The following is a 22,728-nucleotide window of genomic DNA, read 5'->3' as shown; positions in this document are numbered from 1 at the left end:
CATTAACATGAATGCAAATGACAAGTTATCGAGAGTTTCTAGAACAAACACGCCCAAGCTAGAGGCATACCTGTCTACACCAACGCAAAGTTCATATCTACACGCGCACTTATCCAACACATGTCGATCGGGATGACGATCTTGCTGCCATTTCAAAGCATGACGCGCAGCTAAAAACGCAACCGATCGAACACAAGCATTTCCTCATATCACTGACCAGTCACTGGAAGCAACCGATGGACCAGAGCAACGTTGGAGACGGAGACGACGAGACGAAACCAAGCACGACAAGGGCAAGATCCCGGGACGGTCATGTTCTCCGAGAAAGTCGATGGCGCCATGCTACGCTTTTTGTTCCACTGCCGAATACCGATCGACCCGGCCCGGGGGGGCCTTCTCTGTCGCATCGCAATACGAGATACATGTCGCGGTCCAGAAAAGCGTCCGCATGCAGCTGGCGTTCCCTTGCGTCTATATAAGCCCTCCGAGCCATAGCCTCCCAGCCCAACTCACTCACACACAAGCTAGCTGCTTCACAAAACACAGCACAGCTAGCTGCATATCCGCCACCATTATCATTCTGCCATGGAGGTTGATCACCGCATCAGGGTGAGCGACGGCGACGGCGAGACGACGGCCGGACAAGGAGGCGTTGTCGGCGTCTTCTTCGCGCGCTGCTGGCTGCGGCTCCGCTCGGTGCTCGTCGGTCTATGGTGCTGGGTCGCGGGGTTCGCCAGGAAGGTGGGCAGGATCGCCAGAGAGGATCCAAGGCGGGTGGCGCACTCGCTCAAGGTCGGCCTGGCGCTCACCCTGGTGTCCGTCTTCTACTACGTCACGCCGCTCTTCAAGGGCTTCGGGGTCTCCACGCTCTGGGCCGTGCTCACCGTCGTGGTCGTCATGGAGTACACCGTCGGTGCGTACTTACATTGATTTAGTCGTGGATGTTTTGCGGCATGTTGCTGACGTACGTGCACGCAAACAGGTGGCACGCTGAGCAAAGGCTTGAATAGAGCCTTCGCGACGCTGGTGGCTGGGTTCATCGCCGTGGGAGCTCATCAGGTGGCTAACCGCTGTGGTGCACAGGGGGAGCCCATACTGCTCGCCATCTTCGTCTTCTTGCTAGGTACGCATGCATACCCAAGTTCCAACTTATTTTTATGCATGTTGCAACTAGACTAAAAAAAATATTATGCATGTTCCAACTACTAGTATACTTGGACTTGTCTTACTAGATACTCCCTCCGTCCCTAAATACTTGTCTTTCTAGGCATTTCAACAAGTGACTACATACGGAGTAAAATGAGTGAATCTACACTCTAAAATATGTCTACATACATCCGTATGTGATAGTCATTTGAAATGCCTAGAAAGACAAGTATTTAGAAACGGAGGGAGTAGAATTATTTTGCTGCCATGCATGCAAAAGCAAGAGATTTCCCCCATAAAAAAAGAGATTGTTTTGAAAAGGTGGATAACCCGGCCTGTGCACGAATAATGCACACAACCATATATATTTAAAAACAAAAACCAGCAACTGAACAAATTTGACCCGAAAAAACCCTGAGGCCGTGTGCCTCGCGACAGTAAGTCCACCAGACAACCACTAACCCTATGATAAAAGACAGAAACAAACGATACACAACTCCTAGACTAAGCCTTCAAAAAGAAAACTCCACACGTGTGTCGATGGTGATGTGTCTAACCACAGGTCGGTCGGATTAAAAAAAACATAGGTTGATCTCGGTTTTTTCATCCCTAAGCCGAGTTTCAATCCATCACCTTCAGTAAGTACATGAAGCAGGCACGTACGTGTCGACATAATCTAATAAGAGATCTTATGTTTTCATTGACGTGCACATATTCATCTCTGAAGCTGTCTCTACCATCATTTTTTGTCTGACTACCGATGCCTCGGTAGCCGGATACCTTGAACCGACAAAGAGAACTACTCCCTCCGTTCCTAAATATTTGTCTTTTCTATAGATTTTAACAAGTGACTACATACGGAGCAAAATGAGTGAATCTATACTCTAAAATATGTCTATATACATTCGTATGCGGTAATCCATTTGAAGACAAATATTTAGAAACGGAGGAAGTAATACCCTAACGTAACTTGGTTATATTGAAGCGTCGGCGGCAACGTTCTCGCGCTTCATCCCGGAGATCAAGGCGAGGTACGACTACGGCGTGACCATCTTCATACTCACCTTCAGCCTGGTGGCCGTGTCGAGCTACCGCGTGGAGGAGCTTATTCAGCTGGCACACCAGCGCTTCTCCACCATCGTCATCGGCGTCCTTACCTGCCTCTGCACCACCATCTTCGTCTTCCCTGTCTGGGCCGGCGAGGATCTCCACAAGCTCACCGCCGGCAACCTCGATAAGCTGGCACAGTTTCTTCAAGGTAATATATACAAAGATCCCTGCAATTTTTCTCATCAAAAAAGAAAGAAAGATCCCTGCACTTTTTGGTCACTCTCGCCGTAGTCTCGTTCAAGTACATACTCATACTCTGTTTTATAGCTCTGCTTCTCCCCTGTAGAACCTCTATAGCAACTTCATATTGATACAAAGAGTTTGTGAGGCTGAAAAGTGAGCATACGTACGCAGGATTGGAATCTGAATGCTTTGGAGAAAAGGCTGCCGGCGAGAATTTGGAGGGCAAAGCCTTTCTGCAAGTGTACAAGAGCGTCCTCAACTCCAAGGCCAGTGAGGACTCTCTGGTAAGCTTCCTTACGGATGATACACTACACTATACGCCGAGTGCAAAAGCTACAATAAACATCTGCAACAAGACAGCTTGCATACACAGCAGTTTTTGTAATGTAATTCTGAAAATTGCAGTGCAATTTTGCCAAATGGGAGCCCGGTCATGGCAAATTCGGCTTCCGACACCCATGGAGCCAATACCAGAAGCTCGGAGCTCTTTGTCGTCAGTGCGCGTCTTCAATGGAGGCTCTTGCTTCCTATGTCATCACACTGCAAAAGTCCCAGGTAATTGCAGATTCTCCCCCAATTCATGATATTAGAAGGAGACTATGGAGCCAAGATATTGACCGACACCATTTTCCTGATCAACAGTACCCTGAGGCCAATCCGGAGCTAACCTTGAAGGTCCGAACAGCATGCGGGGAAATGAGCTCACACTCTGCTAAGGCGCTCAAGGAGCTATCAACAGCCATTCGGACAATGATCATACCATCTCCAGCCAACATCACCATGTCCGCAGCCATCAAAGCTGCAAAAGACCTCAGAAATGAATTATCAGAGGAAGCAGCCCTGTTGCAAGTGATGCATGTGGCTGTTACTGCGACACTTCTGTCAGACTTGGTTACGACAATAGTGAAAATTGCAGAAACCGCTGATAATCTAGCACGGCTTGGCCACTTCAAGAACCCTGAAAAAACTCAGAAAGATGTCGCTATCAACATTCCGAGCAGATAAAGACGCAAATTTCCATCCAAAGAAAAAAAAAGAGGCAAACTTCTGTCCTCAGGTGTGGTTATTCTAAAAAAAATAACGTGAAAGTTTCCCTCCCTTATACGTTGTTAGATAGAAATGAGGCACCAAACGGAGACTGCTGCTCGAACGCGGGTGGGCGAGCTCATCGGCATGTGCTCGAACCAACCAGACACTACTCGGTTCTCATGTGGTTGTTCTATCCAGAGAATAATCCACGGGAGCATCAATGCTAAGCGGAATCTACCGTGTACAGTACTATATTGTGTATACAGCAAGTGACTAATTTCTTCAGTATTATAGAAGTAATTATGATGCTGAATTATGATAATAAAGCATTGCAGTCTTTCCAACAGAAATGCCTCAAAAAGCTGTTACATACTCCCTCTGTTTCTAAATGTAAGAACGTCTTACATTTAAAAACAGAGTTAGTAGATGTTAATGAATAGTTTTCTCCTAAATCTTCCATCATCCTCTTTTGTGTTGTTTGCTTGAGATTGAAAATCATGATTCCACTACGTACTTTTGCAGAGTAAATAGCATAAAACTACTACTTTACAAGCTATGGTTCCAAAAAACTACCGGTTTTTAATTTTTCTCAGATAACTACCAAACGAGGGGTCGGCTGTTTCAAAAAACCCAAAACGCTGAGTGCTTATCAATTGATTGTGATTATGACAGGTGGGCCCGTGCGTAAGAGCTCTAATTGTTTGACCATTTGTTTGACCGTTAGGTGTGGGCCTGCACACAAATTTAAGAAAGCAATCTGGTCCCTGCTTTTCTTGCAGAAAGCAATCGGGTCCCTCCTCTCGCTCCCGAGCTGGACCTCGTGGCTCCGCCTTCGGCCGGTGAGCCGCCCGCCGCCGGCGCTCACCGGGGCTCAACCCTGGCCGTTGCCCCGCCTCACCTCCTTCTCTCCTACCTCTCTACGCCCGCCGCCTAGCCGTGCTGCACGACACCGCCGCCTCTACGCCGGCTCCCCATGGCGGGCTCAGGCCGTCGCGAGCCGCGCGCCATGGCTAGGGGCTCGGGCCGTCGCCAGCCGTGCCATGGCCAGTGGCTCAGGCCGCCACCAGTCGCGCGCCATGGCCAGGGAGCGCGCCGACGAGCAAGGGCCGCCGCCAGCCGCGCCATGGCCAGGGGCTCGGGCCGCCACCAGCCGCGCGCCATGGCCAGGAGCTCCTCCACCTAGCCCGTCGCCCGACTAGAGAAGCCCGCCGTCGCGACGAGGAACGCGGTGGCCGAGCCGCCGCCTTTCGCTTGGCCGGCGATCTGGCCGCCGGCGAGCTACCGGCGCAATTCTTGATTGCTTTTTCCAGAAAATATCAGGGACCCGATTGCTTTTTCCAGAAAACATCAGGGACCCGATTGCTTTTTTTAAAACTTACATAGATACTGACATGTGGGTCCTACATGCACTCAGCGTTTTGGGTTTTTTGAAACAGCCGACCCCTCGTTTGGTAGTTATCTGAGAAAAATTAAAAACCGGTAGTTTTTTGGACCCATAGCCTGTAAAGTAGTAGTTTTATGCTATTTACTCACTTTTGCAAGATCAGTTTAGAAGTTGTGATGGTACGATAATGGATTTGCTCATAGTAAGCACAAAGCTCATGACAAACTGGATGTACGGCCAGACCACTCTACACAAAGAACTATCAGCACAACTCACCAAATTTCCCAAATATTTTAATTCCTTTTGCTCATTTGTCTAACTATACATTCTTGTGGAACTTCAGTGATATCCAGAAGCAACACGTTGCAGTGGAACTTCAGTGAATATACATTCTTCTGGAATTTCCCAGATATCACTGAACTTTAGACTACCGTATATTGATGCTGCAAATACATGTGGAGTGAAGCACACCAGATATTTTCCATCTATGTAAATTACATTCTACAAATGGTTGATGAACTTGCCTATTTAGAGAATAAAAGGGAGATAATTACAGGCAAATGGTACAAACAAGACAAGCCATACAGAACCTAATGAAATTTTACAAATGTATGGGCTCTACTAATCTATTGTCTAGTCATTAGTTACTACAGGAAATGGACAACACTTAGTATGCACATACCTAGGGAGAAAAGTCCTTCAACTATACATTAGTTTAGTAAAACCAGATTCACATCACAAGCCATATACAGGGTGTTGAATTTGAGGAGGCAAGAGATTCAAATCCATGCACTGCTGCTTATCATAGTCCCGTGTACCAGGAGTTGCTCCTGTTGCCATTCTGAGGATCTCATTGCCGGTTGCGCAGTAATGAGCAAATGCCAGTCCCCCATCCAAGATGTCTGAGAATTTGGGGAGTAAACGTAGCTTCCTCACTCCTTTTCTCTTTACACCTTCTCCACACTGACCATTTCTATCTTTCAGAACTTTGTCAAGCTCCGAGTACTCCATAAATCTCTCGGTTGCTGCTTCCCATGACAAACTGTATCTTTTCTCAGGGGTCAAAGGTTGAGGTTCACTAGACATGGCCTCCTTCACTCGGGCAACAAATTCCTCTGGAGTTTTATACATCAAGCAGTTGGGAAATGACTTGAAAAATTCATTTGATGGATGATCGGGACAGATAACAAATTTCCCCATTGCAAGAGCCTCAGCAGTTGCTGTGCACAGTACATCACTAACACTGGGATTGATGAAAACCTTGTACCTGAAAGTTAGCAAGAGAGCAAAACCACCACTTCAGTAATTAGAAACATATAGCCAAAAAAGGAGAGTTCATTTAGCAGCCTGCTTGATTCTAATCTCACCCATGGAGTGAATCATCGGCATGGTCCTTCCCCTTGTAGAAATTGATGCCCAAATCCAATTTCCTAGCAGCAGCCTGGACAGCCTGTGAATCCTCGCCATTTCCATAAACATCTAACTTGAAGCCCTCCAAGTCATTTTTGTGTTTGTATAACAAATCAATCAGTTCTTTATAGCCTTTAGCCCAAACCATCTTCCCAAGAAAATACGCTCCCTTGGAAAAAGAGTTATGTCCACGCTCCCTGTCCGCTATTACTTTTTCGCCAATATTGAGGAACTTTGGATTTACACCATGAACGTTGCAAATGATGGACCTGGGTAGATCTTGAGTTGCTGCAGAAAGACGTAAAACCTGCAGGCACCATTATTAGTTGTACTGTAGTAGCCACGATGTCAACACAAAAATTGACCTAAAACACTGTACCTTGTGGCAGTATGCCCTAGTCACCCAATTGTTGATATGTTTAACAAGGAAAGCTTGAAGAGCACCATTTTTCTCCCTTTTGATATACTCTAGATAATTTGTATGAACTACGCCAATGACATGATTGAACTTGTCTGTCCAACGTTTCCCATGATGATACCAATTGAGATGCTCTGGTTCTTCCAAAATTGCTATATCAGCTTCTCTTGACGAAATGAATTCTGAGGTATCCCCTGCAGGAATAATGCTTCGTCGCTCTTTTGAGAACTGTTGAAGATAATGAACGATGAAAATCTTTGGGGAAAACAAAGTATGGACTGAAGACGTAGACCTTGGGATGATATATGTGAGTTGGATGTTTACCTTGCCAGGATAGAAGGATATCTTAAAATTTGCTGCAAAGCCAAGTCTTTCCTGTAGCCAGTTCCTAATATAAGTTTCTTGCTCTTCTGGTGAACTAAAGGTGATGTTATCCGGGTAGACTAGTTGCTGGTCTGACTTACAGAGCCAAGGAACCACTAGTGTCACTTTTTGCATTGTACTTCTTGCCAGATATGCAGCACGGAACAGTGGATTGATAGCTGTCCCAGTCATCCATGGAAGACTTGCTGTGGTGACAATTGCAACATGTCGTCTGTTGTCTGAGATCTTGTACTTTGCAGGATCGTTCCAAAAACCTTCTCTGTGATAGCCAGTACTTTCTAGCACCCTAGCTATTCTTAGATCAAGCTCATCAGTTATGTCCTCATTACGAATTAAGGATCTATCTCCTGAAAAAGGCGGATGCATGAGCCGGCCATTCCGTTTACTGTACAATGTGTCCACTAGTTTTTCACAAAGATCTGCAACACAATATTAACAAGAATTTTAAAATTCGACACACAAAAGAAAACAAGAGTTGAAGGAAACAAATAATTATATTTTGTACCTCTTTGTACACCAAGTTGATCCAAGAATGGTCCAGACTGCCTGACTAGATATGCCAGTATTTCAGTTAGATCCAGTGGCGGGGCATCCTGCTTTACATTCCAAATTCAGTTCAGAGAATACACACCTAAGCAATGACTAATCAGACCAAATGGCAAGCAGAGGATTGCATAAGTGACAGAATCAAGCGTTTTTTGAGCAAGAAGGATTGCTTTTAGGAAACATACCAGCTTGTTGTATTTAAGGAAAACGAATTCAATGTTAATGAATTTGAAGTAATGGCAATTTCAATAGGAATTGGCTTGCGATGTCATCTAAAAGAAGTCATACTTGCAAGTTAGCTACGTTTATGCTGCTTCATAATTCATAAGCATCAAATCGTATCTATTGGCTTCTTCTTTTTCTGCAACAGTAATGATCTTGGTGCTGAAAAATTGACGTTAAACCAGTATGTGTTGCAGTTTGCAGAATTAAACATATATTTATTAAAGGACTTGCTTTTGTCATAATAGGTTACTACAAGGCAAAGGGAATCCACGGAAGTTCACGTTAGGGAAATGTATTCAAAACGGAATTGTCACCTAAGTTTCAACTGTACAGAAGAAGTGCAGTTAAGCTCAGGCATTGTTTCTTATGCATTACCTTCGGTTCCTGAGACTCTTTGTTCATAGATTTCTGCAATAAAAATGAGTAGTACATATTAGTACTTTAATTGACACCAAACATCACAGCTCACATGACGGATTACACAGATTAGTACTTTAATTGTTCATAGATTGCTTAGTACTTTGTATCGTTTTTAAAGGTAGAATTGCTGCACAGATGTCATCGGATCATTGCGAGCTGAAAAAATAGACGGGGATATTAAGCTGAAATTGCTGATTTTAGCTGTTCCTAAAGTCATCTTATTTTAGAAATACAGTGCATTTATTTCACAACAATGAGTTAGATACCAAAACGTTATCATATCTAAACTAGTAAGATGCCCGTGCACTGCACGGAACACCAAAATTGGGGGTGGACGGCGCAGGCAGCGGCCATCACACCACATTGTTCCATGGCCTTCTGGATGCGGTGGGGAAGAGATAAGGTTGATTGTGAGAGACAATGAGTTGTTTGTACATATGGAAACAAGTGCGGACATCTTTTAGCAAAACTGTAGCATTCATCAGATCTAGATCTGACGGCTATTGGTGAAAGATGGCAGGCACATCATCATCATCAACTCAGATTTTTATAGGAGTAGAGATAGGAGTATCTAATAAAATAGTACTAACAAATGTGGGGAAAAAAAATCTGGCTGCTGCCACCTATAGTTTTACTTGAGCTTAACATGATTATATAAAATACTCCCTCCGTTCCTAAATATTTGTCTTTCTAGAGATTTCAAATAGTCAACGCATACGGATGTATATAGACATATTTTAGAGTGTAGATTTACTCATTTTGTTCCGTATGTAGTCACTATTTGAAACCTCTAGAAAGACAAATATTTAGGAACGGAGGGAGTATTTTGTTGCTACGGATCCCAAAGCTGCCAGTCATAACAAATTCGATTTGCAAAGCATATGGTTTAATAAAAAAGTATATTAGGTGCACGTCATCATTCACTGTTCGAATGCTACAGTCGAACTTACCAAGCTCAGTTTAAATTTCTCCACAAAGTCGGTGCGGACACGAAACCCAGCAGACATCTCACTTGACAGGCTCCGGCGCTCGAACTCCTTGAGCCCGTTCCGTATCATCTTCACCACCTCCCACTCCTTGTTCCCCTCGTCACCGCCATCAGCCTTCCCGCTGGACACAATGGCGTTGCGGATAGCCGTAATCCCAGAGAGGTCGACGCGGAGGCTGGCGCCGGACTTTGGCGGCCACCCGTCGAGCACTGTCGACGAGTACTGCTTCCTCAGCTCCGCAATCTTGGGTTGGATCCGCTTCCGCACGAACTCCAGCTCCGCGAAGGGCGCCCCCGCGGCCACCGGCGGCGCCGGTCCGGGCCCCGCGAGAGCCGACGCCGACGCGAGGAGGCGCCCCAGCTCCCTGTCGGTCCGCGTCCGCATCAGCTGCAGGTCGGCGGTCGCCGAGTCCCGCACCTCGCGCCAGCCCTTGGAGATGAAGGCGAACGCGCCGTCGTCGCTGCCGGAGCCGGTGATCGGCGGCGGATTGTCCACGCCCATGTCCCGTGAGTAGGCTGGGGGACTGGGATCTAGCGTTAGGTTGGCTAGGGATTGGGTTCTGGAAGCGCGTAGGACAGTCGCGAGGCGGGAGATGGTGGGTGCGGTGGGGACGGGGGAAGAAGAAGACGGTGGCGTACTGGACGGCCACGGTGAAGGGAGGGAGAGGTTTTGGTTCGGCTCGGGCGCTCGGCCCATGTGAGCGAGGACGACGGGACGACAGATGTCAGCCGCGCGAATTGCGACACTTGGCCCGGTGGGCCTGGGGATATCTTCATGTGTGGTAGCTCGTGAAACATTTCCTTTCCTTTTCGGTTCCGTCCTGCCAACATTTTCCGTTTCGAAACATTTAAACATTTTCCGTTTCGAAACATTTAAAAAAGCATTTCCCTTCCGGAAGGATTTTCTTCTTTCATATTTTCTTTCTAAAAGAAGGCTAACCCCACTTCTACATCGACGATGCACACACCATATTTATTATTCCGTAGAGTGTGACAAAAGAAAAGACATGGACTAATCTAAACCCACCTTCCTAACGATCTATGTTGCTATGGAGTAGCTTGATACCTTGATCACGCATCAACGCACAACATCTAATTCGGAGGCCTTACCAAGCTGCCCCATGGCAGGCCAAGATCATCAACTGGTCTAACATATCCGCAGCACGCACCACATGCACACGCACCACATGCACACGCTCCAGAACCCACCACCATCTTTTGTTGTCCCAATTTTAGGTGAGATCCATGCATTGACCTTGTCAGTCCCAACTGTCGTCGATGCCACCACAAAGCTGGACAGCGGCCTCACTCTGCCCGGGTCGCCCGGGACTCGCCATCGCCCATGCGATAGATGCCACAGCGCACCACCTCCGGCATCGGAATGATCTGCGCTCGCCGCGCACATCCTCCATCTCATACCCAAGACTACGCCTCCAAGGAGGTGACGGCACCATGGCCCACCGCCGCCGTTCACGAGGAACTAGGGGTTTCACCCGGGCACAGAGGGAGAAAGGAGCAGGAGGTTTGACCTCCTCATCGCTACCAAGGAGGAGAATGACGCCCGGAGCGCCATCGACAACGTGGCCACTGCCGTCGGCCAGAGATTCCCCCCGGGCAAGCTCCTACCCCAGCACCCACCAGGCCCACCGCCAATAGCTCTGAGCACGGACGCCGGAGATCTGGATCAGCCGACGGCGAGAACCACGCGCTAGGATGATGCCCCTCATATCTAACAGGAGGGGCACGGAGAACCACCTCACGCCACAACCGCCGCCAACCGGGAACCCGGCGCCCAAGCATCCAAGAAAGTCCGGCCGACCGCCCCGACTAATGCCCACCGCTGGCGGAAGGACACCCCTACACCAATCAAGGCCGCTGCCTTAAATCCAAGCCCTCGCCCGAGGTAGGGGAGCAGCCAAAGGCCTCAGCGCCACCCTCCCTGGCAGCCAGATGGGGATCCGGCGACTGCCTCCGACGACGACAAGGGAGGAGGAAGGAGGGAACGGAACCGGGGGTGGCCGGAGTTGGGCGCCGCACGGGAGCGAGATGTGTTTTTTCTTCTTTCCTGCTTAGCTCTAATTTTTCCTTTTTGGATTTAGGTGTTCTGGATAAGTACCGTGGAAACTCTAGTAGCATGTAGAAGAAGCCTCTTGGTTCGATCGTCGTTTCCTCGTGTATATTTTTCCGTCGGTTGCTAGCCGCTTAAAAAAACATTGCTTTTTGATCTAGTCACGAATTACACTCGCACCACCAAATAGTCACCAGATCCAACGTCCAACATGGCTTCGTGACGAAACAGCACAACTTAAGTAAGGTCAAGTTTTCGTATGCATATTTTTCTTATATCCTATGCCTGAAACCATGACTAGTTGTTCACATCCACGCTGCCTTCATTTTTTCGTAAATCAAGACAAGAAAAGGGGTGCTCAGCCCTGCAAATACAGGGTCTACCCTCAGTAGGTTAAAGATCTTCCCCACAAGACCGATGAAGATCTTTTTCTTTTGCGAGTGAGACGGATAAAGATCTTAACACGCAAAGGTGCCCCACGTCTATCATATCTCATGTAAGGCCAAATTATCCTATGCAATTTTGTCCTTGGACCTAAATTGTGACTCATCATGATGATCCACCATCTACGATAACTTCATGACAAAACGCGATGCCTGAGGTCTATATGATTTTTTTTGCAACCTAAGTCATGACTCAACATGATGATCGGGAAAGAAAAGACAATCATCTCAAAAGAAAGAAGAAAAACAATCCTTGCTGTTGAAATTTCTCTTTTCCCGGGAGTTCTCTCTGCATGTTTCATCGACAGTTTTCTCTTCCTAGGATATTTGTGGCTCGTGAATGTGAGGTAATTACTCAACTTCCATAATGACATATGACCTCTGATGACCTATTAGCCACCCTGGCGAGGTATTGAGTATGCGACCCATTGATCCCTTTGCTCAAGCCATAGGAAGAAAAAAAACAACTGTGTTTTAGAACAGAAGTAAAAAAAATGATCGAAGATTACATGTTGATGTTATTTTTCCTTGTCCAATTATTTCAAAACATATCACATAATATTTTTTTGGCTGCTAATATCAGCTCCTTCTTTCATGAATGTTTGCAAATGCATAGATCACTATAATGTGCAATCATGAGTTTTTTTATTATTTGAGACTTTAGAACCTAGGATTTTTTTTAGAATTAAGGGATAACATGAGCTTGATCAGGTGTACAAACAATGGCGGAGCAAACAAATTGTCAAAGTCTGGGCACACCGCAAGCTAAAGTACTTCACGACATGTGTACATGCATCGGGTCTACTATTCTTCATCAGCCGGCAATTTCTTGTCGGTTCAGTTGATTCCTGCGTGAAGCCCTGAGGGTGAGATGGGGATGTACGACATGGCGTGCCCGATACAGGATCCACGTTTAGAATCGATTGGTGGCTTTCTCATTCATGTATTCGGTGTGGACCTCAGGAGCAATTAGTTGGGGGTACCGCACATGGGGGCACTTTTTTGAGCGCCGGAGTGCCCAAGCGTGCCATGTGAGGCATCCCGGTGCCGGCATGTGTCTAGACGCTTACTCCAGTGGGAGTAGTCTTTTCATGGTTTGGGGGGTTTTGATTTTTTTAGTTTTTTGTTATTTTTGTTTTCTGGGTTTTTTTCCTATTTCTTCGGGGTTTTTTTCGGTTTTTGTCCGTCAAGAGTGTGGAGCATAGTTTTGCTTCACAGTTGTGCTTCTACATGAAACACAATTCTCCTTGTGTGAAAACGTAATTGTGCCAAAAAAAAGGAATCACACATGTACTCATAGTTGTGCTTCTGTGCATCCTCAAAAGTGGAGCACATGTGTGCTTTCACGTGAAGCATAGTTGTGCTTCTCGCATGGAAGAACAAACTATGCTTCCCAAAAAGTGGTCAGGTGTGCTTTTGCATGAAGCACGGTTTGCGCTTCTCGCGTGAAAAGCATAATTGTGCTTCCCCAAAAGTGAATCACAGTTATTATAGTTTTGAAGAACTGGATGGTACAGTTTGAAGCACGGGTTAGTGCAGTTATGGAGCATAGATTTCGTGTCAAAAAAGTCCATCCTAACCTATCAGCATGAGAGCTAATTTTGGAAGTCTCGATGCGAGGAACATAAGGTGAAACGGTTTATGATTTGGATGCACGCTTCAAGAGATAAATCGTTCTGAAAAATCAAATCTATGGAAAAAAAAGCAGAAGTGAACACATCCATCTCTCCCCGTGCGTGGGAGTAAATCCCACCAAATCTCTCTAATTATGACTAGTGATGCACATGTGATGCGCCATTTGTCACCATCAGAGGTGGTGGAGTGACCTTTGTTGAGGATACTCCTTTAACTAGTGACTTCGCTGGCCCTCCTATGTCTCGCCTGTTGTGGGTCGTTGGCCCTCCTTAACTATTTATTTACTTGCGGCAAGTAACGCCTAGGAAGGTAGTAAACGGCATTGATGACCCAACTAAGTAATCCTTTCTTCCTTTTCAGCATAAATCATGTTTTTCGATGCTTCCGGTGTTGTCAGCTTGAGGAACTCGCAAGAGTTCAACTAAGCGGCGGCGCCGAGCCTGGGCATGTGCCCAGGGTAGAGGTACTATAATTTTGCCCATGTGTACAAAATGGAGTGTCCTTAAAAGACATGGGTTTGTATTGTTTTGTTTGAATTGATTTTTGTCTTGTGCGTGGGTATGTGGCCTTCAAAATTCTTGCTCTACATCTTAAGTTTGGTATAAGGAGCATTAGTTTGTAATGATGTGTATAATTGTTCAAAAAATTCCTATGCGACATGCGTGTAGAAAATGATAATTGCCACATATTGTATTACTAATTATTTACCCTAAATGTCATGTAAAGGTGATAATAATAGGCTTGTGCTACATAATTTATTATTTACAAGTGTTATATCTTACAATCAATGTTATTGCATTTAAAAGGAGAATGTGTGACCAAGGATGTCATATAGTAGTGCAATGATGTCTGTGAGTTTTTGAAGAGCCTAGGTCATCATTTAGTTAAGAGAAAGCTTGCGTGCTTTCTTGCTTGGTCTTCTTCTTCTTCTTCTTCGTCTTCTTCTTCTTTACATCTTCATGTTCCAGGCTAACAATTATCATAAGTGGCTACACAAATGCAAGACTAGCATCCTACAAGTTGAAGGAGTTCCTAGATTTGTCTATATTTCATAACCTTCCACCTTAAGTGTTATTCTGAGGACTAGTTACCGGAGTTCCCGGTCTATAATGGCCTTCTTCATGGGTAAAATTTGAAGCTCAAAAATCCTATTAACATTAATTTTAAACCCATTAAATATCCTAAGCAATCATAAATAAGTCGATTTAAGTGCATGCCATGTTTTAATAAGCTAACTATCGTCAATAGTTGCCTAAATAATTTAGTGACCAATGTTGCCGCTAACCAATATTATTCGAAATGTATGAATGAAAAACTATTAACAATTGGCATACATTGAACAAGACTTGTAACTTCATAGTTAATTTGTAGAAATCATGATGCTAATAATTTACAAAGAATGTTTAGAACATATCAAAATCCGTGTTATTGAATTGTAGCAGGGAAAAAGGTGCATGGAGTATGGAATTTGCAGCAAAGTGACATCTAAAGTTGCAGCTCTATCGCATTAATAGTTGGGCTTGTTTTTCTAACTTCATCACCCACCATGTGCTCCCTATGTTTGAATGGTCACATGAACATGAATTAAAATACCCTTAGAAAAAATTATGATAAATGGATTATACAACACTATCATAGTGGCAATGAATGCAACACCCATCTCCTAGAAATGGCCCTAATTTTGGTTGCCCTTTTCACCATCTCCCAAGAAGTATTATTGGATCATGTGTCTTCTTATAGGGAGTGGGATTATATATTTGGTTATCTAAGATACACCTGGGGCGCAATCTGCAAATCTTGATTCGAAAAAAGCAGCACACAAGTTGAAGATAGACCGAGGCCCAATAGGGGTTTCCGTGATTTTTCCTGTAGTCCTGTTTTCTTTCAAGTTTAGTGTGGCTTTTTTGTTTTTCTTATTCATTCTATCGTTATGCTTTTCTTTTGAATTTTCCTATTTCTTTTCTATTTGTACTGCTAATTTTTCTTCTACTTACGCGATGATCATTCATATAAATACACAATGAACATTTTAAAATACACAATGAATATTATATACATGATGATCAATTTTCAAATTAACATTTAATATATTTTTTAATTTATGATAAAACATTTGTTAAATACACGATGGCATTGTTACGAATAGAAACTGTACATTTTCTAAATGTGTGATAAAGATTTCTTAAATACATGATGACCATGTGTACAAATGCATATTGAAAATATAAATATACAAACATTTTTCAAAATGAAGTTTTGCAATACTTTAATTTGTGAACTTTTTTGCTAAATACATGAAGAATTTTTAAGTATGGATGATTTTTTATACACAGTGAACATTTTCCAAATATGGAGTGAACATTTTTTAAGTAGGCAAAGAACAAATGTTCAAATATGTGGTGAACGATGTTTTCAACACCGGTGAACATTTTTCAAATACAAAGTGAATAGTTTTCTAGAGCAATGAAGTTTTCTTAGATATACAATGATCATTTTTCAAATATGCAATAAACATTTATATGTACATATATGATTTGTTTTCCCTGTAATCTTTTCCCTTTACTTTTAACAACGTGTTTTAGCATGTTAGTTAAATTTCTTTTTCTCCAAAGAGAAATTGGTAGTACAAATGGGCCGCTTCCGGTCGGCCCATACAGGGCGAAGTGAGCATTTTTGCTCAACTATGCCACGGGCATCAAAATATGAGGTCTCATAAGTGATATATAGCATGGCCAGTAATTTAGCTAAATTGACCGCTTCAAAACTTCTTTTGCTTTTGCGGCCAATTGACATTGTAACAATTCATTTGGACCTCGTTAATCAATAAAGCAACATTGTTTCCCCTAAAAGAAATATGGCCGGTAATTACTGAGAGTTTCTATACAATGTGTCCTTCTACGGTAACTAGTAGAATACTCGTGCGTTGCTACGGGCTACAGTCCATATAAATGATTCGAACAAATGATTAGGTCGTCTGGAAGGTCAAAGCTCATTTCTTCCTCATACGCCCGGACGTGTTCCGATATCAAACGGGCGCACAGCCAAAATCCAACCATCTGGACAGTCCAGACTCTCCCAAATCTAGTTCATATGTGAGGAAGAAATGTGGTTGTCCGTACTATCCGTCATGTTATCTCCAATATGTGGTCCCACAAAAACCCCACCCCATGACGCACCCCTCTCTTTTTCTGCTGGGCCCTTCCCTTCCACTCGATTGCCCACCATACGGGATATTTCTTGTTGGGGCCCTCTCCTTTAAAACCAGATGATGTCCACCTCACCTTCGCATGGCGCCCTCTATCCTTCAGACCGTACTTCCCCACAGACCGCCAAGGAGGAGTCCCTCACCAACCGCCCTGATCCCCTCCAATGTTCACATTGATCCACCATCGTTGTCAAGGGGGATGAGCTATGCACCGACCATAACGTCCTCGAGCCAAGAAGGAAGATGCAATGTCTCCTGAGCCATTGCACGTTGTAACATACATTTAAATGTCATGCATTACCAAGAAACAAAAATATGATGTCCATTGTTGGGCATGCAACTGATACGCATGTTTCTGTTATTAACTCTTGAAGCAACCACCCCGCAAAAACAAAACTCTTGAAGCAACGAACTAATGCATTTGTCTTTCTATCCTAACCACAAACTGTACGACTTGATGAAAAAAAATAAACCGCTCGCTCATGCAATTTGCTGCAAAGTCGTCTCTAATGAAATGCAATTTGCTACATTTCCTAAAGTAGAAAACTTATTCCGCTCAGACAGCCGCAACTGAACAGGCAACCCCAACCCCCATCCCGCTCACTCTCAACCGTCACTCTAATAACAAAATCCACAAACTCGTGTTCTAAGTGAGCTAGTGATCAACACCGCCGTTGCATGCCAACAACAAGGGACAAGGGTGGCAACCGTCTTTCTATCTTAGTGCAAGTACCTGTTCTATACTGGGCTCACCCTTCATCCCGGGCTCTATCACGAGGCGCCACGCTCACGCGCTGCCACAAAAAAAGAAAGCTACGAATAGAAAATGTTTGTTCAAAGCATGAAAAATGTCAATGTCTCTCTCCTCTTCCCCCCTCGCACGCACATGCCTGATTCAGTGTGAAAATTTATTTATCCATTAGAGAAGATAAAAAAAGACCCCCCTCACTTTCCATCTCCAATACCTCACATAAGTCTACATTTTCGTATACATCAAGTACATCTCCAATAGTAAGGTCGGGATGTGGTAAACTTTAGATTATATGTACCAACCATGGCCTCCACAAGTATCCTAACTATGTGATACTTTCTCACACTAACAAACCAACAAAATTATCAAAAAGCACACAAATTCACCCTTTCTCATCACTATCTTTCCAAAAACAATAGAGGGGAAGCCACCATATGCATGTGTGGCATAAATAACCCTTTCTTAGCATATTCCTTTTCTCATCACCCCCAGGGCCGAGAAGGCTCTTTTCCGCAAAGATTCTTTGAGAGGCCAAATAACCAAAAAATATGAAAGTTCAACTCGCCAATCTTGTAACACCGGTAGATCAATTCTTTATCCGAGTTAACTCTTAATGGCTCTACCATTTTTTCGGTTACATTTGTCTCAGCTGTAAATATAATACATCAAGTTAGAGAAGACAACTGGCATTATTGAAATCAGAGAAAAAGCCATCGTCCTAAAAGCTTTTGGATAGTATATATAAAGTGCGCCTGATAAGGAAAAAATAATATATTAATTACAGAAAAAAGTAAAAAATCTTGAAATTGTTTTTGAAACAAAGTTGACCTATTTTGGTATCCGTATAAAAAGTTAAGCGCAGGAATAAACTTCCGTTGACCTCAGACAAAAAGAAAATCCTAGTAGAAACCTAATGAGCAGTAACTTGTATATAGTGGTGATTTTTGTTTTCGTCGTGTTGGAAAGTATTCCTTCATGAAACTTTTTATGCGTGTACAACGTCTGGTCATATATGTTTCCAGAAATTTTCAAGATTTTTGGACATTTTTTCAAGTCCTTTTTTTGTATATTGGGTGCACCTACGGCTAAGTGCACCATGTTCCACAAAGTTACTATTCGTACGTAAGATTAACTGCTTCTCACCATACTTTTGTTTCTAGTAAATTGAGTTGATCATTTTCAACACAAGTCTCTCTCAAAGAAGTAAAATGACAACACATTTCATTTATAATATAATTCTGCAGAAAATATGAACTATCGCAAAAATAACACGAAAATGGCATTGAGCGTAGCTGATCATAAACGAGCTCAAAGATTGGATCCATATAACAAAATAAACATCTATAGTATTGTCGGTACCACCTATCGGCTCAATTATATGAAAGATAGGGCAACAATTAACCAAGCTGGTATCCCAAAGAAAATTTAACCAAGCTGGTAGTAAAGACGATATGAACTAAAGAGTTCACGTGGAATTTTTGACCTTGTGATCTTAAGTGCACAGTGAGCTACAACCTGAACCCTATGGTTTTGCTCCAACCAAGGCAATTTGATAGAGCTGCTCTGCATTGTTACCAATAATCGGCGAGAAGCTCAATCGTCTCCATCAACTTCGATGCAGGGCCCCTGTAAAAAGGAAGTGGTATGATCATGGTTGTTGTTGATCATAATAATCAGCTAATTAACCATTTCTCGACAGACAAAGAACGACGTTAATTGAAAGTACTATTGAATTTATAATGATTTAAAGATTGTAAATTTTGACAGTGTAATCTGTATATAGAACTTGTGTTTGAAGCCAAGTATACTGTTGAATATGAAATTTGGTGTGCTTGTATGCGCCCTCTTGTTGAACTCTTACCCTAATTGAATAACAAATGCGGCTTCATCAGGGGACTCAGATTCACATGAAACCTTATCAGAATGAAGATGGTTAGCACACTGAGAAATCCCTTATTAGGACTACTTATTAGGTTCATGCATCCAATTTCCATCCATGATACGTGGATCCTTTAAGTTAATATACAAAACAACATGTAAATGATTGCATCCATTTTCTTCTCCTTTTAGATCGCGACATGCAGGAAATGACAACCATATGATCATAACTACATAAAGCAACATCAACTCAAATATCATTCTGCATCAAACATCACAATGATCTCCAGCCAGAATGTTTCCACTCATATCGAAACAATGACTAACAATGAAGGGAGCCGAGGGGGGTTTGTACTACCTACTTGATGACGGTGTCCAGCTGTTGTCCTTGCATCATATGGATAAGGCTATGGTGGTAGCACATCAGGTAGCACACCATGAACATTTTTATGCACATAATCAACATTTTTCAAATACATGATTAACATTTCTTTAAATACGTTTTTTATGTCTACTTTTTACATACACTTTTTACATTTTTTATACATCAGCAGCATTATTTTGTACATGTTTAACAATGTTTTATGCACGAATTTTATATATTCTCCTCCCCTCAAGAAATAAACTACTCCCTCCGTCCCATAATATAAGAGCGTTTTTTATACTAGTGTAGTGTAAAAAACGCTCTTATATTATGGGACGGAGGGAGTAATATATTCTCACATATCATTCTTGCAAGCAGAAGAAGCTAGCATTCTTTGCACCTGCCTTGTGTCAAATATTGAAGCACCGGTTTTTTTTATTTCTTAAACACAGAGGAGAAGCACTTACTTTTGCTTGGCCAGCTTCGGCAATCCTCCCACTGTCCCACTTCCTCATTAGTATCCATCATCTTTAGTCCAATTTCCTCGCACTGCAAGCAAAAAAAATGCAGTGAGCGGAATGGATGCGGAAGAAAGGAAGGATGGAGAGTAGAACATAACCCTGGTGGCTGCCTGCCTGGTGAAGCGCCGGAGCAGTGGAGGCCTGGTACATGAGATATGCCCGTGAGTGAGATACTGGAGGAAACTAAATCTTGTGCCATTATAGCTGAAAATTTGGTTCCATGCAAAGCTCACTCACATTCAGCTCCTAAGGTTCTTGAGACAATTTCTGTTGTTAATTGCTCTCTATCAGTTTAGACATCCCTAAGAATAAGATGTTGGAGAAAACTGAACTCAAAAGAAATGTCTCAGACATGGAAGAATTTAGTTTCCTACATCTCTCAATTTCTGAGCTAAACAAGTGATATGATTTTGCTTGAACATTTCAGATTTATGATTTATGTAAAAATTATGAACTATAAATAATGCCTTGGGGACTATAAATAATGCCGCTAGAACATTACTGACAATAACATTGTCGCAAATGATAATCCAATCGTCCCGCATACTGTATTTTGCATCTGCAGGACCTAGCTAAGTCAACCTTCGTTAATAACTTTGTCCTGAATACCAAGCCTCACTCAATTACGTTAGTGTGAAACATCCAATTGTCCAACAGATAAAAAAGCTACATACATCCTTCAATCCTTATACCAATCAGCATCGAGGAAACACTACCATTCATACATACAGACCTAAAATCAAAAGAAAGTCTGAGAACACAGAACAACCGTTCATGCAAAATCGAAATTTTGGTTCAGGAAGCGGGCGAGCTGCTTATCCATGTGCTCTCTCCAACTCTCCCATGATAACCAGTGCCAACAACAACAAAAGCAATCAAGCAACTATCACAGGGTACATACAGCAAGAAAAAAGAAGTGCTTACTTGGATTAACGGCAAGGTTATGCAGACAAAAGCGGCGATTATTGTGCCCCATAGTTGCTGGAATCCAGATCGGAAATGAGATCTTCAGGCAGAGAAAGGCACTTCAGGCAGTTACCATTGGCTACTCGGTGGTATGGCTCCCAATGCGATATGCTGCCACCGGCCGGACACGGGGAGGTGCGTACTCGGCAGCAAGAGCCCAGTGCCGTTGGCTTCTTTGAGAAGATGGAGGACTGGCGGCTTCTTTGAGAAGATGGAAGTGGCCAGGCAGCGGGAGGCGACCGACGACGCTGACCATGGACACGGGATCCGGCGTCGGCGGTTGCCAGGTGTAAGTGAGTCGGCGAGGTGAGGCGGCGTGGTGGGGGGATTCAGGAGGCAGCCGGAGGCGAGGATAGGGCGTCGTTCAAGGGATGGTAGCGGGAGTGTCGTGCTCGTGCGAGCGAGATGGTGCAGTGGCCGCGTGCGAGAGGAAGGGTGGCGGCCAAGGGACAAACTTGGACACTTCGGCCTCATCGCCCTCGCATAGCCTCTCAGTACTCGGGGTCGCGCTCGTCGTCGACGCTGGCGGATGGCGGCGGAGGTGGCTCCATGTGCAAGTTGTCCATGGCACCGACAACGATGGGCGAGCTCCGCCCCGAGATAAGCGAGATAGACGCTGACCAACGCCGACATGTGCGAGCTGGGCAGCGGGTGTCGCGCTGGCAGTGTGCGGGGAGGGGTCGAAGACTATGAGAAGGATCAACAGCCGGGAGGCTGCGAGCCTGTTGGTGTTGCAGGGATGCGGAACTGCTGGAGAATGGGAGAAGGTATTGCGTGGTCTGGCAGTAGACATGGAGGATGGGAGGCGCAGTGAAGTCTGGCGGGGAATGCATGCGACGCTCCTTTTACGAAGTGCGTCGCTTCATGTGCAATCGAATCAGATCACGATCACGTCCTATTTGTCTAGATATCTTCCGTACAGAAACACGGTAGGTTGAAAGGCGATTTTTTGGGATGGATAGGAACAAACGAGACAAATTGTCACTGCATACTCTATTTAATTGTTAGGAAAGTACGGATCGTTACGTTAGGAAAGTTGAGATTTGAAATTAATTACCAGAAAACTGGACTTTATTGTTTGGTAACGTGCTATTGGTTTCTATCGGTTTGTAACGTGCTATCGGTTCCTGCCCGTTTATAACGTGTCTAGTTAGGAAACTTTGAAAAAGTTAAAAAAGTGTTTATTATGAGGGTAAAAAAATCAACGTGAGGAGATATGATGGTGGGATGTGAGACGAAGATAAACCGGGAAATAAACCAGATGAAATATAGCCGGACGAAAATAAACCGTGGGACTATTCAACCAACTGAACCATTAAGAATAGAGATTTGTCGTTGAAATGCACATAGCGATGGGATATGGTCTGGCCCATGAGGGCATGTGTGGAGCGCCCCTCTGAATGATTTTCTCCTATTTTTTTCCTCCGGTTTTCCTTTGAAAAAAAGTATATTGATAACGATTGAAATATTATTGTGCGATAAAAATATTTTTATTTAAAAAGTAATTTCTTAAAATATGAATTTTTTATTTTTTATAATATTTAAAAAATCATGAACATGTTACAATTTTGAGATCATTTTTCAAAAAATGCAAATATTTTTACAAAACTTTTTTTAAATCTCCCAAAATTGTGAATTTTTCTGAAAAATAAAA

General features: G+C 43.7%; 2 protein-coding genes across 5 annotated transcripts; one reads left to right on the top strand and one right to left on the bottom strand.

The window, feature by feature from the left end:
* Positions 1–518: 518 nt before the first annotated feature.
* On the top strand, positions 519–3,812 carry LOC123053265 (aluminum-activated malate transporter 1-like). Of its 2 annotated transcripts, XM_044476721.1 has the most exons (6): positions 519–913; positions 983–1,123; positions 2,132–2,404; positions 2,611–2,723; positions 2,845–2,994; positions 3,082–3,812. In XM_044476721.1, the coding sequence occupies exons 1-6, from the start codon at positions 586–588 to the stop codon at positions 3,442–3,444; spliced, it is 1,368 nt and encodes a 455-aa protein (XP_044332656.1). In that variant the 5' UTR covers positions 519–585; the 3' UTR covers positions 3,445–3,812. The 2 variants fall into 2 exon arrangements, with proteins under 2 accessions (XP_044332656.1, XP_044332655.1); XM_044476720.1 differs by having other exon boundaries at positions 2,845–3,812.
* LOC123053264 (digalactosyldiacylglycerol synthase 1, chloroplastic) lies at positions 3,111–9,881 on the bottom strand. Of its 3 annotated transcripts, XR_006425516.1 has the most exons (8): positions 9,206–9,881; positions 8,211–8,243; positions 7,570–7,660; positions 7,005–7,483; positions 6,642–6,908; positions 6,220–6,569; positions 5,535–6,119; positions 3,111–3,397 (listed from the first exon to the last, which is right to left on the bottom strand). XR_006425516.1 is itself a non-coding variant. In XM_044476718.1 (7 exons), exons 1-7 carry the CDS (start codon positions 9,743–9,745, stop codon positions 5,588–5,590), a joined length of 2,292 nt encoding a protein of 763 aa, XP_044332653.1. In that variant the 5' UTR covers positions 9,746–9,881; the 3' UTR covers positions 5,309–5,587. The 3 variants fall into 3 exon arrangements, 2 of the variants coding, with proteins under 2 accessions (XP_044332653.1, XP_044332654.1); XM_044476718.1 differs by lacking the exon at positions 3,111–3,397 and having other exon boundaries at positions 5,309–6,119; XM_044476719.1 differs by lacking the exon at positions 3,111–3,397 and having other exon boundaries at positions 5,309–6,119; positions 7,570–7,657; positions 9,206–9,880.
* Positions 9,882–22,728: the final 12,847 nt, after the last annotated feature.

This window comes from Triticum aestivum, chromosome 2D (assembly GCF_018294505.1).
Source record: "Triticum aestivum cultivar Chinese Spring chromosome 2D, IWGSC CS RefSeq v2.1, whole genome shotgun sequence".
Taxonomy (NCBI): domain Eukaryota; kingdom Viridiplantae; phylum Streptophyta; class Magnoliopsida; order Poales; family Poaceae; genus Triticum; species Triticum aestivum.
Note: the sequence above shows the minus strand (reverse complement) of the source record. Positions and strands in the feature narration are given on the sequence as shown.